This window comes from Mytilus californianus, unplaced genomic scaffold (assembly GCF_021869535.1).
Source record: "Mytilus californianus isolate M0D057914Y unplaced genomic scaffold, xbMytCali1.0.p SCAF_8, whole genome shotgun sequence".
Taxonomy (NCBI): Eukaryota; Metazoa; Mollusca; class Bivalvia; order Mytilida; family Mytilidae; genus Mytilus; species Mytilus californianus.
Genome location: NW_026262734.1, coordinates 51,361,986 through 51,379,331, shown reverse-complemented (window position 1 = coordinate 51,379,331; position 17,346 = coordinate 51,361,986). Strand labels below are relative to the sequence as shown.

The 17,346-nt window shown below is 32.0% G+C and overlaps 1 protein-coding gene across 2 annotated transcripts; it reads right to left on the bottom strand.

The window, feature by feature from the left end:
- Positions 1-646: 646 nt before the first annotated feature.
- Positions 647-14,414, bottom strand: LOC127712228 (endonuclease domain-containing 1 protein-like). Of its 2 annotated transcripts, none has more exons than XM_052218557.1 (2): positions 14,347-14,414; positions 647-2,156 (listed from the first exon to the last, which is right to left on the bottom strand). In XM_052218557.1, exons 1-2 carry the CDS (start codon positions 14,371-14,373, stop codon positions 1,134-1,136), a joined length of 1,050 nt encoding a protein of 349 aa, XP_052074517.1. In that variant the 5' UTR covers positions 14,374-14,414; the 3' UTR covers positions 647-1,133. The 2 variants fall into 2 exon arrangements, with proteins under 2 accessions (XP_052074517.1, XP_052074518.1); XM_052218558.1 differs by lacking the exon at positions 14,347-14,414 and adding an exon at positions 10,378-10,431.
- Between the last annotated feature and the right edge of the window lie 2,932 nt (positions 14,415-17,346).

The following is a 17,346-nucleotide window of genomic DNA, read 5'->3' as shown; positions in this document are numbered from 1 at the left end:
CTTTTGTCCGAAAACATAACCAACATTACAACAATAGAACATACACTTGATTGATTGTTGTGTTGAGTGCCCGAAGAGAACCATCGACCCTCACCAATACAACTGGCAATTCTAGTCAATTAACAATAGAATATAACATACATAAAAACATGCATTATTGCAAAGCAGTATGTACTCAGCAGCAAAATAAAAAAACGAATAATAAAACCCATAAAAGTATAATTAATATTCGGGTATGTCGAAGCAGGCGCGCAGCCATTGTAAAACGGTATAAATATTTGCTCCTCGTAGAACAGCGACACTCGAAAACATCCATTGACCGTGGCTGAATCAGCGGAAATGTTTGGCAAACAATAACCTCCACTGCAAACAGTTGGGAATAGGACTTTTGTTGTTACGTTCTCCAGTGGATTTCGGCTATTTGTTTAATGCTACTTGGAACACTCTGAAAATTGGTGTAGTTTTAGATTTTGTAAGCAAATGATTTTTCAATTTTTGTTTTCAATAGAGAGCAAAGGTTCATATTTTATATAACAATTTACTATGTAAGCGTCTCGATAATCGACAAAAGAAAGACAACATACATTTGCATGTACATGTAAAATTAGATATTTTAACAGAAAGGCTTTAAAAAATTGTTCGAAGGTGGTTTTGAAATAATTTTTATTCAGTATGGTTTCCCACGTAAAGAATCCATGGATTTTGTTCCTGTTTTTACATCTTTTGTTCCCTTGTCACCAGTTTACACATTGGTGTTATACTCTTAGAATATAATATTTTCACTCCTGATACGATTTGTAAAAAATATTCAGAGCAGACCTACAGCAAATTAAAAAAAAAATGTCTATCCTATCACGAGTATCTTTTACTGCTTTTTTTTGGATCAATTAGAAATCATGCCACATTATTATAAAAACAGTTGTTATGAACAAATTCATAAGATTTAAAACATTTGATGAATTTTGTCTACAAAATCCTCGACTAATGTACCTGTCATATTTTATACATTTGTATTTAGAGTTTAACGAATCAAATAAAAGCTGAAACTAAACAATCATTTAAACAAAAATGTGAAAACTTAAATATTTCAACCTTTTGTTTGAATTGTTATTAAAATGTTATCTTTAGAATTGTTATAGTTCATTTCTATTCTTTGGTCCGTCAAAACTGTCATTTGTTTCATTACTATTGTTTACAGATGTCTTCACTTTGACATAATGAATGTCAGTTCGAGTCGCAATCTCATCGGTGATGGTGTCTGCTTTTGTCGGGTTGAAGAGACAATTGCTTACTGTATTCCCATTTTCATCTGTATAATCTGCAAAGAGTTTATAGAAATCAGTTGGAAAAAAATTTTGTATAGTGTATATATATATCGTGGAATTTTTGACGTTTTCACCTTTAAATGCCATAGACCATCCTGCTGAACGGTTAGCACCTTTGACACCAGAAGAGTCACAGCATACAGCTGTCCAGTAATGAGTAGGGACATTAACTCTCCCATCACTTATATAATCACTAAAACTTGGTTTAACACCAGTAATATAAAAGCGTCTTGCTCCTTCAAAACTACAATACACTTTGGAGATGTTATATAAATCAGTTTCAAACATATTCCATATGTTCTGATTAAATAAAAAGTATTGAGGTGCGATATTGGTCATCGTATTTGTGGCTTTTCTGCTGTCAGAAGATTCGCAATGGAACATCTGTGGATTTAAATGTCCCTTGTCATAATCGGTTTGTTTAAAGTCCTCTTCTACTGCTTGTCTACTCCCATATATTGATGTACGTGAATAGTTGTGATTTTCGTAATCCATTTCAATCATATTTGGATCATCTATATCGGCTAGCTTAGCTTCAAAGAACCAATCATTTTCACGTTTACCGCATTTTTCAAACGAAAGCGTGTATGCACTGTAAAGTGGAATCCTTTTTTCAGTATCATATTCAGTAGCGAAATAAGATTTGTTTCCAAGTTTTTGACAGATTTGAGTTGTACTCTTCAGTTCTGGCAAAATTGGAGCAGTTTCTTGGTAGAAAAAATCTTTTCGACAATTTGCAAAATCTGGAGATAGTTCCAGTCTTACGAATTTGAAAAATGTGAAAATGAACACGGATGTCCACATTAACTTCATAATTATCAATATGTTTGACTGAAAAAAAAAAAATCGATATCATTAGCAATAAAGCATAAGATGAAATACTTAACAAAGTTTCCTACATACGTATTATAAACTTCTATTTATTATATTAACTTGTAACTAAGTTTTATCATATAATTTAGTGTTGTTGTTTTTAAATCCCTACCAAATTGAGATCAAGTGACGATCTTTTATGACATAATCAGATGATTACGGTCTTTTCACCAATAAAGAATCAGTATCTGTAAATTTTCATTCTATTTTATTATATGATGTAAAATACTCTCTTCATTAGAAGATTTTTGTCGTTCTCTTCGAAATCTTAAGATATTCTATATTTAAATGTATAGTATTAAAAACCTCTACTGATTATTCATTTAAGTTGTAAAAGATATCGATCAAAATTGAAAACTATTGTTTGAAACCTCCCCGCTTTGTAATAAAACTTTTGATTATTGATTGAAGTAGTGAATACTTAAAATCTTCATGTTTTACATTGATACCTCAGGCTTCGCATTTTTTTCCAAATAGTATTAACCATTACTGTAAAACTTCACCTCACCGAGGATACAAAGATACCGAGTGTATCAGTAACTCAGTAGCCAGTAAACAGTTTGGGGGGGCACGAAATTTAATACTTGTATTTATTTTGTTTTTATTTACTAACACTGAGTTGATATCGCTGCCCGAGGGTAACATCAGCTCAGTTGTCAGTGCTACGGTACTGATATATTCATAATGTTCTTGATGAAGGTAAATCCAGCAAAGCGCTTCCAAGTGGTGAAGTGGACATTATCCCTTCGAAAATTTAGCTAACGCCATCAGGAGTGGTTGACCGTTATGGACCATCTGTTTCAATTGTCATAACCACAATCCCGTCCTCCTTTTCCTCGAATGTGACCTACCGAATTAGACTTATTACTGGTTATGTACTTACATGAGCAACACGGCGGGCGCCACATGTGGAGCATGATTTGCTACCAATCCAGAGAACCTGTGATCACTCCTGGTTTTTTGTGGGGTTCCTGTTGCTCGGTCTTTAGTTTTCTACGTTATGTTTTGAGTACTATTGTTTGTGTTTTGATTTCTTTGTTTATTTTGCCATGGCATTGACAGTTTGTTTATTAATGAGTTGTATTAACCATAAGGTATCTTTGCCTCTCTTTTTCGGACGCTCTAAAAATGCATATATATATATATATATATATATATATATATACAAGTCTAAATTGAAAACAACGTCCAAACCTATGATTGCGTTGGATAAAAATCGCAATTTTTATACGTGTGCATGCAAAACAAATTTCTTGGTAGAGGGGTCTAAATACAGCACAAACAACATTTTCCAAAAGACCAAAAAAGTGAAAAAAAGTATATTTTAACAAAACTTATTTGACTAGCAAGTCGAACAACGGATGTTCTTAAACCCTGCTGACTGCCATTGGCGATTGCCAAATAAACGGATCACCAGATGTCACAAAATGGATCTTAACTATTAATTTAATGCCAAACAGAAAACAATAAACTTGCGGAAAAGATGGTATACCGCAAACAAAAGGTGCAAAAATTAGTACACCATATCCGGATTTCGACAATTAATGTCTCTTCAGTGATGGTGGGAATCGAAACGGTTTTTGGAAGGCCATATAATTTATCTCCACTCAGTATAGACTCTTTGATTTTGAAGAGTCGAAATAGGATGAACGGATCATAAAAACCCGAAGGCAAATATAATACAAGCCCAAAACGAAAAAATATAAGCAAGTCTAAATTGAAAACAACGTTCAAACCTATGATTGAGTTGGATAAAAATCGCAATTTTTATACATGTGCATGCAAAACAAATTTCTTGGTAGAGGGGTCTAAATACAGCACAAACAACATTTTCCAAAAGACCAAAAAAAGTGAAAGAGTATATTTTAACAAAACGCATTTGACTAGCAGGTCGAACAACGGATGAACATCGTGCTAGACCACTCGACCACCTAGGCTCGACTAAAATCAAACTTTCGGTTGCCGGGTGTTACCTTTCCTCGTCAGTTTTTATCTAGCGTCGTAACACAGTACATGATATATAAGGCATGAAGATGGAATATTACAGATCAGCTGAATTATCTATCGTAGAGGATCTTACAAATTAATGTAGGATGCAGTCACAGAAAATAATTATATTATAAGTACGTCCGAACCAGTGACAACTCTACGACAGATTTTATCCATCGGATCACCATATATATATATTTTTTCTTTTCATTTATTATCACTGGGTCGCTGCTTCTGCTGGTGGACTGTTATTCCCCGAGGGTAACATCAGATCAGTTGTCAGTGCTTCGGTATTGACATGATTCATAACGTACTTATTTAAAATTATGAAAATTATTAAGAAACTAAGGTTCCAAGTTCCTCCGGCAAAGTTTATCTAGATGAATTTGACTAGTTTAAGAATTAAATTACAAATTTTACACACAGAAAATAAAAATAAAATTGATGAATTATACTATTGATATATATAATAAAAATAACACATTAAGAAGCTGGAAATATATAATATTTTAATCATTTGTTTTTATTATTATTGTTATAATACTGTTTGTTATTTACAATGCTTATCTTGTGTCATTACTTCTGTCTAAGATTTTATAGTTATCTCTGTCTTTTTGTATGTAAAAGATATTATAAAATGTCTGGACTGTAAACAGTTTATATTTTTGCATCGAAAAAGCTTCTATAAAAGGAAACATGATAACAAATACAATCTTCAGTAAATAATGAATACATAAAATTGTATCCGTAGTACAACCACGACAAATGACACAGCCGCCATTTTTAAAAATTCTGATATACAAAAAAAATCAATTTTATCAATCGATTAGATACGTAATCAATTCAAACTCTTAAACGTAGCATACATTGCTAGATCTATGTTATCGGTATTACAAAATAGCTTCAAAGTATTACTTTAATCTAAAGAATTTGTGAAATAGATGTATAAGTAGACGTTGGGTTGCAAATTTTGCTATAAAGTCAATGGACAGAGGAGGAGACAGAGAACGATATTTACAATTAGTCAAGATCGTAATTCAATCTAAATTTAGACTGTCAAGACCAACATTTTTGTGAAGAATAATGTTAGAACACCATAGAAACAGCTGCAAAAGGTAGGACATTGGTCAGATTAACGAAAAATATAAAGTGTATTGAAAGGTAATGACTAACGATAGCGGATTGCAACGTCAGGAAAGTCACGCGATGTCTTACTTAGTTGGATATGATAAATAGGTGAACATCGGTTTCGATGATCATTTAAACTTTACTATGACTTTCTTATTTAAGATGTAAGAAAAAAACACTTACAGTGCCCCAGTTTCAAATTTTCTAAACCAAGTTGAAGGCAAGCTGATTGGTGCACATTCATCTTATTTCAATAAGAATCAATTTATAGATAAGGAATACTTTACATTATACATGTACGGTGTTCATCACACTAGGAAACTATTTTTTTAACAGGTATATTCAATCTATAAAATCTGATAGATATATGCTTCACGACATCATAAGCTATTGTAAAACAATCTTGTTGTTTGGTAAACATGTTCTAAGAAAAAAAATGTGGCTTTATTGCTAAATAGCTTTGAATACTGTTTACTTCCTGTATGCATTCAATATTTGCACTTGAGTAACATGAAAATGTGATTAAACGGAAGACATCATTTAACAGCATTATTTTGACCAGTTATGTTGCGCATTTTATTTTTTTGGTATAAAGAAAATGATTTTGTGAAGTTAGTTACAAGGTCATGTTTTTCTCTGGCTGTTATGACATGTTAATGTTGGACTATATATGTATTTGGCCCATATGGGTTAAATTAAGACAAAAATTTATCAAAATCTTTTATTGAGTTTTACGAATTATTTTATTACAATTAGATGAATAAAGTGAATAAGTGGACATTCAATCAATTAAATATTTATTTAATTGTCTATCTGAATCCTATTTTGGCACTCTGGCACTCTCGCCCAGGGTGACACTTACTGCCACAAGGAACTTCAGATTTTTTACATTTACATGTTTTGTTCATGCATGTTCCTTTGCATTTACATCTCTTGCTAGCAAGAGAAAAGCTTGCTTGTTTTGCGGCAGCATGCAATGAAATTCCTTCTGTTTTCCAATGTGCAGTTTCAAAAGTTGTATATCACCAATATCTTAACAAGAGTTTAATATGCCAAATTCACATAACAGTTTGTACAAACTTGTATCTTTATTACCAATTATATCATCAACCCTACAGAATAATTGGGGAAGATCCCCAGATGTCCTATCAACAACTGGTATTTTTACAGTAACAAAGCAACCCTTTTCAATCTTTGCATTAGTTTTCGACACTTTTTTATTATATTTTCTCATTGTATTTTCAACAGATTGTTTATAATTTCTGTCCAGTATCTTTCGTATTCTGTCGTGAGTCGTCATTTATCCGTCGTCCTTTGTCATGGTACAGTTTCTGTCATCAGGAGGGTCAGCTATTATGTCATTCAGTATCATAAAATCATCAATTGCCATGAGTTCATCCTGTGTAGGTCCCATTTATCAAAATATTTTTAATTCTATCAGCCTTCTCACAAGTAAACAGCTGGTTTGACGGTTTTTATGGTAAAGTTCATAAGTATTCTAAAAACTTTTTCTTCCCACATTATGTTTACTTCCGACAACTTCAATTTCAGTGAGCATAATTCAATTTCATGTATTAATGACATGCTAAATATAGGAGATTAACAGATTGAATTAGCGTGACTTTCTTAAATAGTTGAAATATTAAGTTTTTATTTCAATTACAATTGAACTTTTTATATTAATTCGAGATTTCAGTTATGTTGATCTGTAATTATCATTTGTATCAAATAAACTTGACCCACTTCTGAAAATTAGACAGACCGTACGCGTACAGTCCGACCGTATGCGTATTTTGAAAAAAGAACACATACTGTCCAGAACGTACGCGTAAGGTCCAAATACTCATATGGTCTGGAAAGTTTACACTAAATTCATTGGATGTTGGATGTGTACTGATTGATATTTTATTCTTAGATACATGATAGTTGTTATTGACTTTGAACTAACTGTCAGTAACTGCGAGTACTCACAGATCTGTACTTCATATCTTTTTGTTGTAGGGATATATAAGTACCCGTCCACGTCCACGTCCACGTCCACTCTGTGTTTTTGTTAGATGTAATTCTATTTCTATCCATCTGATGTGTTAAGCCTTTTTCAACTGATTTTTATAGTTTGTTCTTTTGTTGTACTGTTACACCACTGTCCCAGGCTAGGGAGAGGGTTGAGCGCTCATAAACATGTTTAACCCAGCCACATTCTTTATGTGCCTGTCCCAAGTCAGGAGCCTGTAGTTCAGTGGTTGTCGTTTTTCGTAAATTGTTTTGTTAGGCTTTGCTCTCATCCCATATGGAATTTACTGACCCCATATATATCGTATTAGGTCACTAGCACACTATGTAACTAATAGTATGGAACTTTTATAAAAAATGTTCGTCGTTAACATGTGGACTATTTCTTGGAAAACCAAATTTGACAAAACGTAATAACACTTCTTGGAAAACAATCGATTAACTGAAAGGTTTTGTATTAATGTCATTCAACCTCAAAAGGTTTGCACTTGAAAAACTATTAATAGTCTCATTTGTCTCAATTAAATAACATTTTATAAATAATCTTAAAATTTAAGATTTTGGTTTGAAGATTTTTTTGATTAAAACAACATAAACACATTCGAAATTAAAGGTGTAACAGTCATTTTTGTTGTTGAAGACGACGCTATGGATCAACATTATTTTGAAGGTTCCCAAAACATATTTTACGGATGCCTTTTAAATAATGACTTAAATGTAGGCAACCGTGGCTTGTAGATGTTCAAATCTTATAAATCGAATCAGAAGACCAATCAAAGTTACAAACAAAATCTGACGGAATCGCTCGAACTCTAAAAAGGAGCAAGATTGGGTGCGTCGGCAGGGTAGAAGTCTCATACTATGCATTCATCACTCGCCATGCGAATCCACAGACAGTTGAAATATCACAATTAGAGTATAGTTCACAATCTGTGAAACAACAGATTAGACAACAATTCTGGAATCTAACGATCTTAGACTGCGAAAACCTGGCGATAGGTAGTTGAGATACGGATATATTGTATCGACTAACGAATTCGTGCTGGTGATTGAACAACTTATGAAGTATCAGTTTCAGTCGTACTTCCCCATTATTCCGTTGGAGCAAGCGTAACGTGTCATTTCAGATATGTAAATACCGTACGATATGCATGGTAGGACAGAGGATATGTTACTGCTGAGAAATTGGAAATTGACAATTCAAAAATTGAAATCATCATTTTTATCATAGATTTTATTTTGAAGTCGTCCATGTGTGTCTATATCGGGGTAACGATCTAGATATAAAGCTTACTCAAAGTTTCGATAGTATACTTAATCTCAAGTTCATTGTGATATCTAGGATTTAATCACTCTTTGAAATTTGGGTTATTTAATTACATCATCACTATATTCGAAAGTGATATTAATGAACTTTGCAAGATGTTTTTTTTTTCTGTTGTCTTCAAGATGGTTTTGTATGAATTCGGCCTTTGATGAGCACAAGAACAAGTCGATGAGTAGAATTGCACAAATAGTACCCATCGGAATACCGACTGTCTGTTGAAATATCAATCCGCCAAACTCAACAAAACTGTGTCGATCAAAAGATGCAGTATTTTTATGATGTCATCCTCGATAAAACAATCTATAAAAATTTATTGCATTGATCGAGTAAAAACTAAAATTTGAAGCTTGGTCACTCATAACTATTTTGAAAAGGCAAAACAAAATAAGATAATACTATAAATGCAAATGAGTAAAGTTAAGTATATATATTTCATCTGTCGTCATTTATTATTCCATGCGATCTTGTTACAGTAGCAGTAGGGTTTTTCATGTAAGAATGGTTTACAAGACGATTTGCCAAAAAATGAATTCACGTAGGATTCTTGAAACATATTCGAGACTTTTAAAAGCAATGGGAATTTTAATTTACACAAAATGAATAAAAATAACAATTGTCAGTATGTTATATGATAAAAATGTGTTTTAAAGAAATAAAAATTTCTCTGTAATACAAATTCAAGTTTTGAATTATTGAATTGTTCATACAAATACGAGGTCTCTCTCCGGACCAATCCACCTCTAGTATAAAATAAAGAGATGTGGTATGATTGCCAACGAGACAACTATCCATCAGAGACCAAATGACGTAGTTGTTTGTAACTAGTTGTTACCGTATGGCCTACACCAATGCGCAAAACCCATACCACTTAGCAAGTTATAAAAAGCCCCGATATGATAATTGAAAACATTTAAAAAAAGAAAACCAACGACCTGATTTATGTCAAAACAATTAACGAACGAAAAACAAATAAAATATACAGCAACAATCGGCAACCGCAAATTTACAGGATCCTGACTTTGAAAAGTACACAAAAATTGTGACGAGCACCGCCTAACATGGAATAGTGGTTTAACATTCAGCACTTTAGTGTCTGATATCCTTTTTTACCTAATTTCTTTCCCATATGTTTGAAAGTAAGAGTCCTGTGCTCATAAAAGCTATTTGGATTAGTAACAATGTTTAGACAGTAATTTTCCAACACTTGCATTTACCTTGTGCGGCAATAAACCTGAGGTTGTGTTTCATCGGGAGTTTGATTTGACAAAAAATGCAAGAAGGGTCCTGTCGTCTAATGTTTACTTGACAAAGCGAGCCAACAGCAACCTATTCTATTGAAAACATGCTGAATATGCGAACAAAGAGATGGATTGAACATAAGTACCATAAGTTAAATTGGTATTTTAAGAAGAGGAAGCATGTGTATGAATAAATACTGTAAATTCAGAAATTATTGGCAATGTTTTTATTATTACGAAAAATGCGACAGGGTTATAATCGCAATAATTTAAACTCGCATTTTGAAATTTTTTATATGAACTAAACAGGATTGTTCTCAATATCGCAAAGATACAAATCGCATTTTAGTCTAAAATGACAAAATCGCAATAATAAAATAAAATGCACGCAATAATTTCTGAATTTACAGTAGATATGCTTGAAAATATATGATTATCACCAATGACAAGAAAGCGTATGTTTAAAATCTTGAAATCTACTCACGAAAAGCTCCTCAATCAATCTTTATGATATAACGGAAGACAACACACCACTACCGAAAACACAAATAACAAATACGATTTTTTGACCAATACTATAGATTAACTTTTGCAGGATATTAGTTGGCATTAAATCATGACATACATGACATGTGCTTACTTAAGATGAACTGCATTTGAAGTTCATGTACTGAATTCCAGTACAAGTAGATTTATTAGAAAATCATTTCTCTATTATTGGAATTAACGATGATCACATGACGTAACGTAGGAAGGAAGTTCTGTATTGTATATTTTACAACGATTTATTTCAAAACATAAATACGTATTCTTACCGCATGGTTAGCTTATAACAAAGTGTATTCAAAACTGGTTTAAATCTTTATGTAATTTAGACACAAAACTCCTTTAAAAACAATATCTGGCCTAAGTGCAATTGGAAATGATTTAAACTTGTCAAAACGTGATAATAAATGTATGTTACAAATTGATACGTTTTAAACTTTAACAAGTTAATTCAAATATAAAGATCAAAAACAAAAAAGTATCAATGTGTACATTATGGCATTTTAAAGTCTTTTTGATAAACAAATTGATTATCATCAATGGAAAAAATAGAATGACAGGAAAAAATGTTTCAACTTCTTCTCGGATGCGGGGCCAAAATCATAGCGTTAATAAAAATATCTTTTATAGTGATTAAGGTGTAATTCCACCATTGATTTTCCCCTATTTGTCTTTGTTTAATTTGCACTTTTCAAAAAATTGTGCAGAATTGATCTTTGTTTCAAATAAAGAAATACTTGGCATGAGTAAAGTTTTATCCTGTCCAGTACCATAGACAAAATTTCACATAACATTTCATTGCATATAAGAAATTAACAATCACTGGAAGTTAACCAATCAAATTTTCACCTCTTTTTTACCTGTGTACAACCTTTAGTAACCATGTAACCTCAAGTTTCCAAAATATTCTATAGAAACACCAAATAAAGAAATACTGGTGCTTTGAAACACCCAAGATATATGTTTATGACCCAGAATTTTTTTACTGCAATGCAATGTAGGATTAATTTCCTACAACTGTCAAATTCATTTTTTTATCGACCCTTTTTCGTTTGCAACCGGATGTGACGTACTATGATTTGGTGTATTACACCTAAAGATTATAACACAATGATCACTGCTGTACCCTAATTTTTGCTCACACTTTGTAGTTAATATAATTAAATTCTATGCAACTGTAATACAAGTCAGAGGTTTAGCTAGCTATAAACAAGGTTTAATCCACCATTTTATAAATAAGGAAATGTCTGTACCAAGTCAAGAATATGACAGTTGTTTTCCATTCGTTTAATGTGTTTGAGCTTTTGATTTTGCCATTTGATAAGGGACTTTCCGTTTTGAATTTTCCTTTGCGTTCAGAATTTTAGTTATTTTACTTTTAATATAGTTTCTATCATGACAACGTGTCATCCCTTCCAATGCTTACATCTACTCATCCCAAAATGAGTGGATTTGATTTGTTAAACCTTATAAACATATGCCAGGCAAGGTAACAGTATTGAATTCTTAGCAAATAGGCGTTGTTAAGATGTGAAAAAAACCTCATTAAAGATAACTGGCTTATTATGTTGTACTCCAGACGGGAGGTTCATAATAACAAACGTATAAAAATGTTAAAAGGCCAAATAAGAAACGAAAATAATGAGCATTGAGGACCCAAGATTCCGAAAGGTTTTTACCAAATATGTCTAAGGTAATCTATTCCTGGGGTACAAAATAGTCAGTACTTTGAACAATTCAAGGTTTTGTAAACAGTTAATTTATAAATATGACAACACCAACGATGATTTATGTCAAAACTATTACTTAGAAAACACAAATTGACTCGACGAAAAAACAATTCTTGGAATATTATTAATTCATTTTAAAGTTTAAATGTATGTGCATTCAACCCCATATTTTTGCACTCAAGAGACTATAAATAGTCAATTGTAAACGAACGACATCATAAATCTGGAATTAGCGTTACCATGTTTGAACTTGAAATCTTTCGGTATTAAGAAAATGATTATTGTACGCCAAAATAATGAACAATACTAGGGAATTTAATAAGCCAAAAAATTTTGAATGAAAGGGAACATGTCATATTTGGATTTATCAGATTTGTTTCCACGATCATCAAATATTGTATGGCCTTCAACTCTAAAATTAAAGGTATTTTAGGGGCCAGCTGAAGCCCGCCTCCGGGTGCGGTATTTTCTCGCTGTGTTGAAGATCTATTGGTAGCCTTCGGCTGTTTTCTGCTTTTTGGTCGGGTTGTTGTCTCTTTGACACATTCCCCATTTCCATTCTCAATTTTATTACTTGATTTACATAAAAAAAAATGACATATCATAATACGTAAATATTGTAAATTTAAATTTAACTTATTGTTTTTTGTTTATTGTTTATTATTTTGATAGAAATCAGGTCGCTGGTTTTTCATGTCGGTTTTTTTATATTTTGTCATGCAGGAGCCTTTTACAGCCTTCTAAACGGTATGGATTTTGCTCATTGTAGAAGGCCTTACGGTGACCTATAATCGCGAAATCCACGTCATATAATATCTAGTGGATAGTTGTCTAATCTCCTTATTTCTATGTTGATATTTAATAAATAGTAGAAGAAAAAGAATCATAAAGGTTCTAAATAAATAAATAAATATTTGATAGAATCGTTTAGGCACTTATTAAGGGACTCAAAGCCATCTATCAGAATATAATCATCGGATTAAAGCTTGAATATAAAGTTTTGTCTAATAATTCCCGTTAATGAATTAAGAAATTAATTACAAACCAAGGTTGACCTTTGATGAAAGTGCTATTTTTTATGTCTTGACGATTTAGCTCCTAAAGATTCTACATATTCATACATTCTCGACTTTCAAATGTTTTCCTGATGAAAGTAAAATCCGCAGGCACTACTTTTTAAATGCACTAAGCTATATAAAGCCCAACATGGCAATCTACAAAACAATTCAAATAACAAAACCAACGGCTTGGTATAAGTAAAAAAGAAAAACAATTACGACATAGGGTAATCAACGACAACCCTCTTAATTAAAGGCACCAGACTTGGGAGATGCAAAAAAAAAAATGTGGCGGAGTAAAACATGTAAAACATGGTTGCAAACGCTCAACCCTTCATTTTTGTCAAATTGTCTCAGCTTCAGATTCATGGATTAACGTACAAAATTATAACCAGCAATTTTTTTTATTTAATACTAACGAGAGATAAAAAGGAAGTTAATCTGATAACAAGTTTGAAGGAGAGCAATGACTATATCTTCAAATTTGATATTTGCCGAAATAGTTAAACAAATTGAACATATTTTAATAAATATATGAACTTTATCACCAAAATAGACATAAAAGAAAAGCAAAATTCATCAAATCTCACCGTTGACTGAAGGAGTTGTAACCTTATTATATAACTGCAAATTTGATCAAGAAACTCAAAAGCAGTAGAACATTATAAAAACAATTTTAGAAACATGACACAATGTCATTTTGTTTTACTTGGCTTGACACTCAACGTAGAAGTTTGTAACGTAACGTCTTTATTCCTGAGAAAGGTAAGCGACTGCAAACAGGACCATTGTGAACATGATGAATATGACAAAAAAAGAAAAAAAAAAGACAATTGACTGTAGACTTTCAGCTAAATTGGTATTAAAAGAAGACCACGGTTTTGAGTGAATATATGGATATTGTAAATAGTATTGTGACCGTCAATGGAGGAAAAGGAAAAAAAGGAAAGTACCACCGAAAAACTAATATTTCCATCTGATTGGTACAACAGAAGACTAAAACACCACTGCAAAATGCAAAACTAACCAATACATTTTTGTCGTTCATCGAATGCCAAAGATTAATTTTCCCAAGATATTTGCTTGCATTTAATGACAAAAGATATACGATGTGCTTACCTTAGATGAACTATAGTGGAAGTACATGCATCGAATTCTAGTCGATTTTTGTGACTGACCTTGCTTCTTTTGTATGGGACTCACAATGATCACATGATCAGGAGTGGATATTTGTATTGTATTTAAATGATTTATTTTATCTTGCAACTAACATAAACTTTATGCATGGTTACATCTTAATAGGGTGTATTCAATACTGGTATAAATATGGATGTCCTTTAGACATGACGAGATTCTGACAAAGAAACAAATCTAGATAAACAGATAATCAGTTCTTAGAAATTATTTGAATTTGTTTTAATGTGAAGTTAAATGTATGTTACAACCTAATATGTTTTTATGACAACAATAAATAAACATTAACTTGATAAATATTTGAGGTTGCATTCCTACCCTATATTTTCCATTTGAGAAAATATAAGTAGCTTATTGAAAACTATTGACATAATTAGACTACACTTATTTTTACCATGTTTGCACTTTCGATGTTTCTGCATTGACAAAATGATTATCTTCAGCAAAAATAATCAACAATAACAAGGAAAAGGTTGAGCGTAAGTACAAATATTATCGACATGAAAGTGGTTTTCCGTCATAAACGGTTAAATTATATATTGATATAGTTGAATTTTACTTTCATAAACATTTTGACGCTGAAGATATTTATGACAGCTATTTTGATAATACCTATATCTTGAATTTATATGGTGCGGGAATTAACCTGAGGCTGTTTTATGTGTTTGCGATGTGAGCGATGAGAAAAATAAAACATATAAGTTAATCCCAATCTCCTATTTTCAAAGTAAGCCAACCGTAAACTTCTTAATTGTTCACATGGCGATTTTGCGAGCACATGCAGTACACAAACGTACTATTAGTAGCCTCTCAGATAAATTGACATTGTAACTTATTTTTACAGTTTGTTCTTATGTTGTGTTGTTACACTTCTGTCCCACGTTGAGCGCTCACACACTTTTTTTTAAATCCGCCACATTTTTTTATGTGCCTGTCCAAAGTCAGAAACATGTAGTTCAGTAGTTATCGTCGGTTTACGTCTGTCATATTTGTTTTTCGTAAATAGTTATGTTATAAATTAAGCCGTTAGTTTTCTCGTTTGAATTTTTCACATCTTTAATGTTGGGACCTTTTATAGCCGCCTATACGCTATGGGTTTTTTTTCATTGTTGAAAGCCATTAGGTTGCTTCTAATTGCTTACATCTACCTCATTTGAACTCGGGTGGATAGTTGTCCCATTGGCAATCATACCACTTTCTTTTTTTTAATTGTAAGAAGAAGAGACCAGCTGTGCATGTGCGAATAAATGGATATGCTAGATATTTATGGTAACTGTCATGGAGGAAAAATTGAAAATCTACACACGAAAAGCTATCAAAAATAAAATAACATCAAATGAATGGATAACAACTGTCATATTCCTGACTTGGTACAGGCAGTTCCTTATGTAGAAAGTGGTGGATTTAACCTGGATTTATAGCTTACTCCTTTCACCTGTATGACAGTCGCATATGATTCGATTATATTGACAACAATGTCTGAGCAAACCAAACAGACATAATAGGTCAAAATGTCAAATATTGGGGTACAGCAGTCAACATTGTAATATAATCTTAATCACTATAAAAGCAAATAACTATTTCAACAAAGAAAAACAATAAAATAGCATATAGACACTCTATAGACAAAGTACATTAGCAAAAATTAAAGACAAGAATACAATTCTGACCATAGCACAATAACACACTGGCGGGATGTATAAGTACCGAGCCACACCAAAAGTATATTACCAAAAATGGACTAAACAGTAAAGGTTAAAATTGTACAAGAACAAATAAAAAGACCACCATAATACGTAATTAAGATAATAAACAATTTAATCTTATCAGTATAACGGAAAACTAATAAAACACCACTATAGCAAGCACAAACAACCAATTATTTAGTTGTTTCAACGAATTCACAAGATTAATCTTGGAAAGACATTTCTGGTGATTGAATTGATGATAAATAAATCTGTTAAATCATTTAAATTTGTTTAAACGCTCTATTTAATGTTTGTTGCCACCTGATATGTGTTACAATGTAAGATACGACTGAGTGTTAAGGGACAGCAAAAAATAAGATTTAATTTGCACTTACCTACATTTTGTAGTCTCTCTTCAAAGAAGAAATTATTATCATCAACGAAAAAAGGTTACAATGCCTTAAGCATATGCAGGAGTTTCTTCTAAATATGATATCTAAGTGAACGGAATCTTTCTTTTATAGTAAGTAAACTGACAGAAATAGTTTGTTTTTCATCTGTTCCCATGGAAAAGTATAATATGCTAAGGTACAAAAAAAGAAGAAAATGTAGGTTGAGGACTAAACAGATATAGAGTGTTAATTTCATTTAGGTAGGCCAATCTTATAAAGAAGCTGAAGTACTGTCAAAACGAAAAATTCTGCGAAATCTGACTGAGGCCTTTGGGTAGAATAAACCTAGTGTTTTTTTACTGTAAATTTTTAAGAAATTATCGTATCAATGATTGTTCACGTCAGTAGGCCCAAGACCACAATTAATGATCCCGCTTTTCGTTGTCCACGAATATAGTTCCTTTTAATTAGAGTGTATTTTTTCTTAATTTTTTTTCTTTCCCTTCCTCACTCATTTCTTAGTTTTTTGTGGGTGGAAATAAAAGAAGAGAGGTGAAATAAACTTTTGGATGTTGTATTTTAACTGATTTTGATATGGAAAGAGTGATTAGGCCAGGTGCAAAAAGGTGATATTTACAGTTTTCGGAACATCTCTTGACTTGTCCATAGGGGTATGGATGTGTATTGGCTAAATTTGTAAGAGTCATTGGTTCAATCTTTCTGAATTTTGGATATATTTTTGGACTAGTACTATACATTACACACACAAAAGATTTGACAAAAATGCAAGGTGCAATTTTTTTAATGAAACAAAACGTTATAAAGAACTAATAGGGGAATTTAAT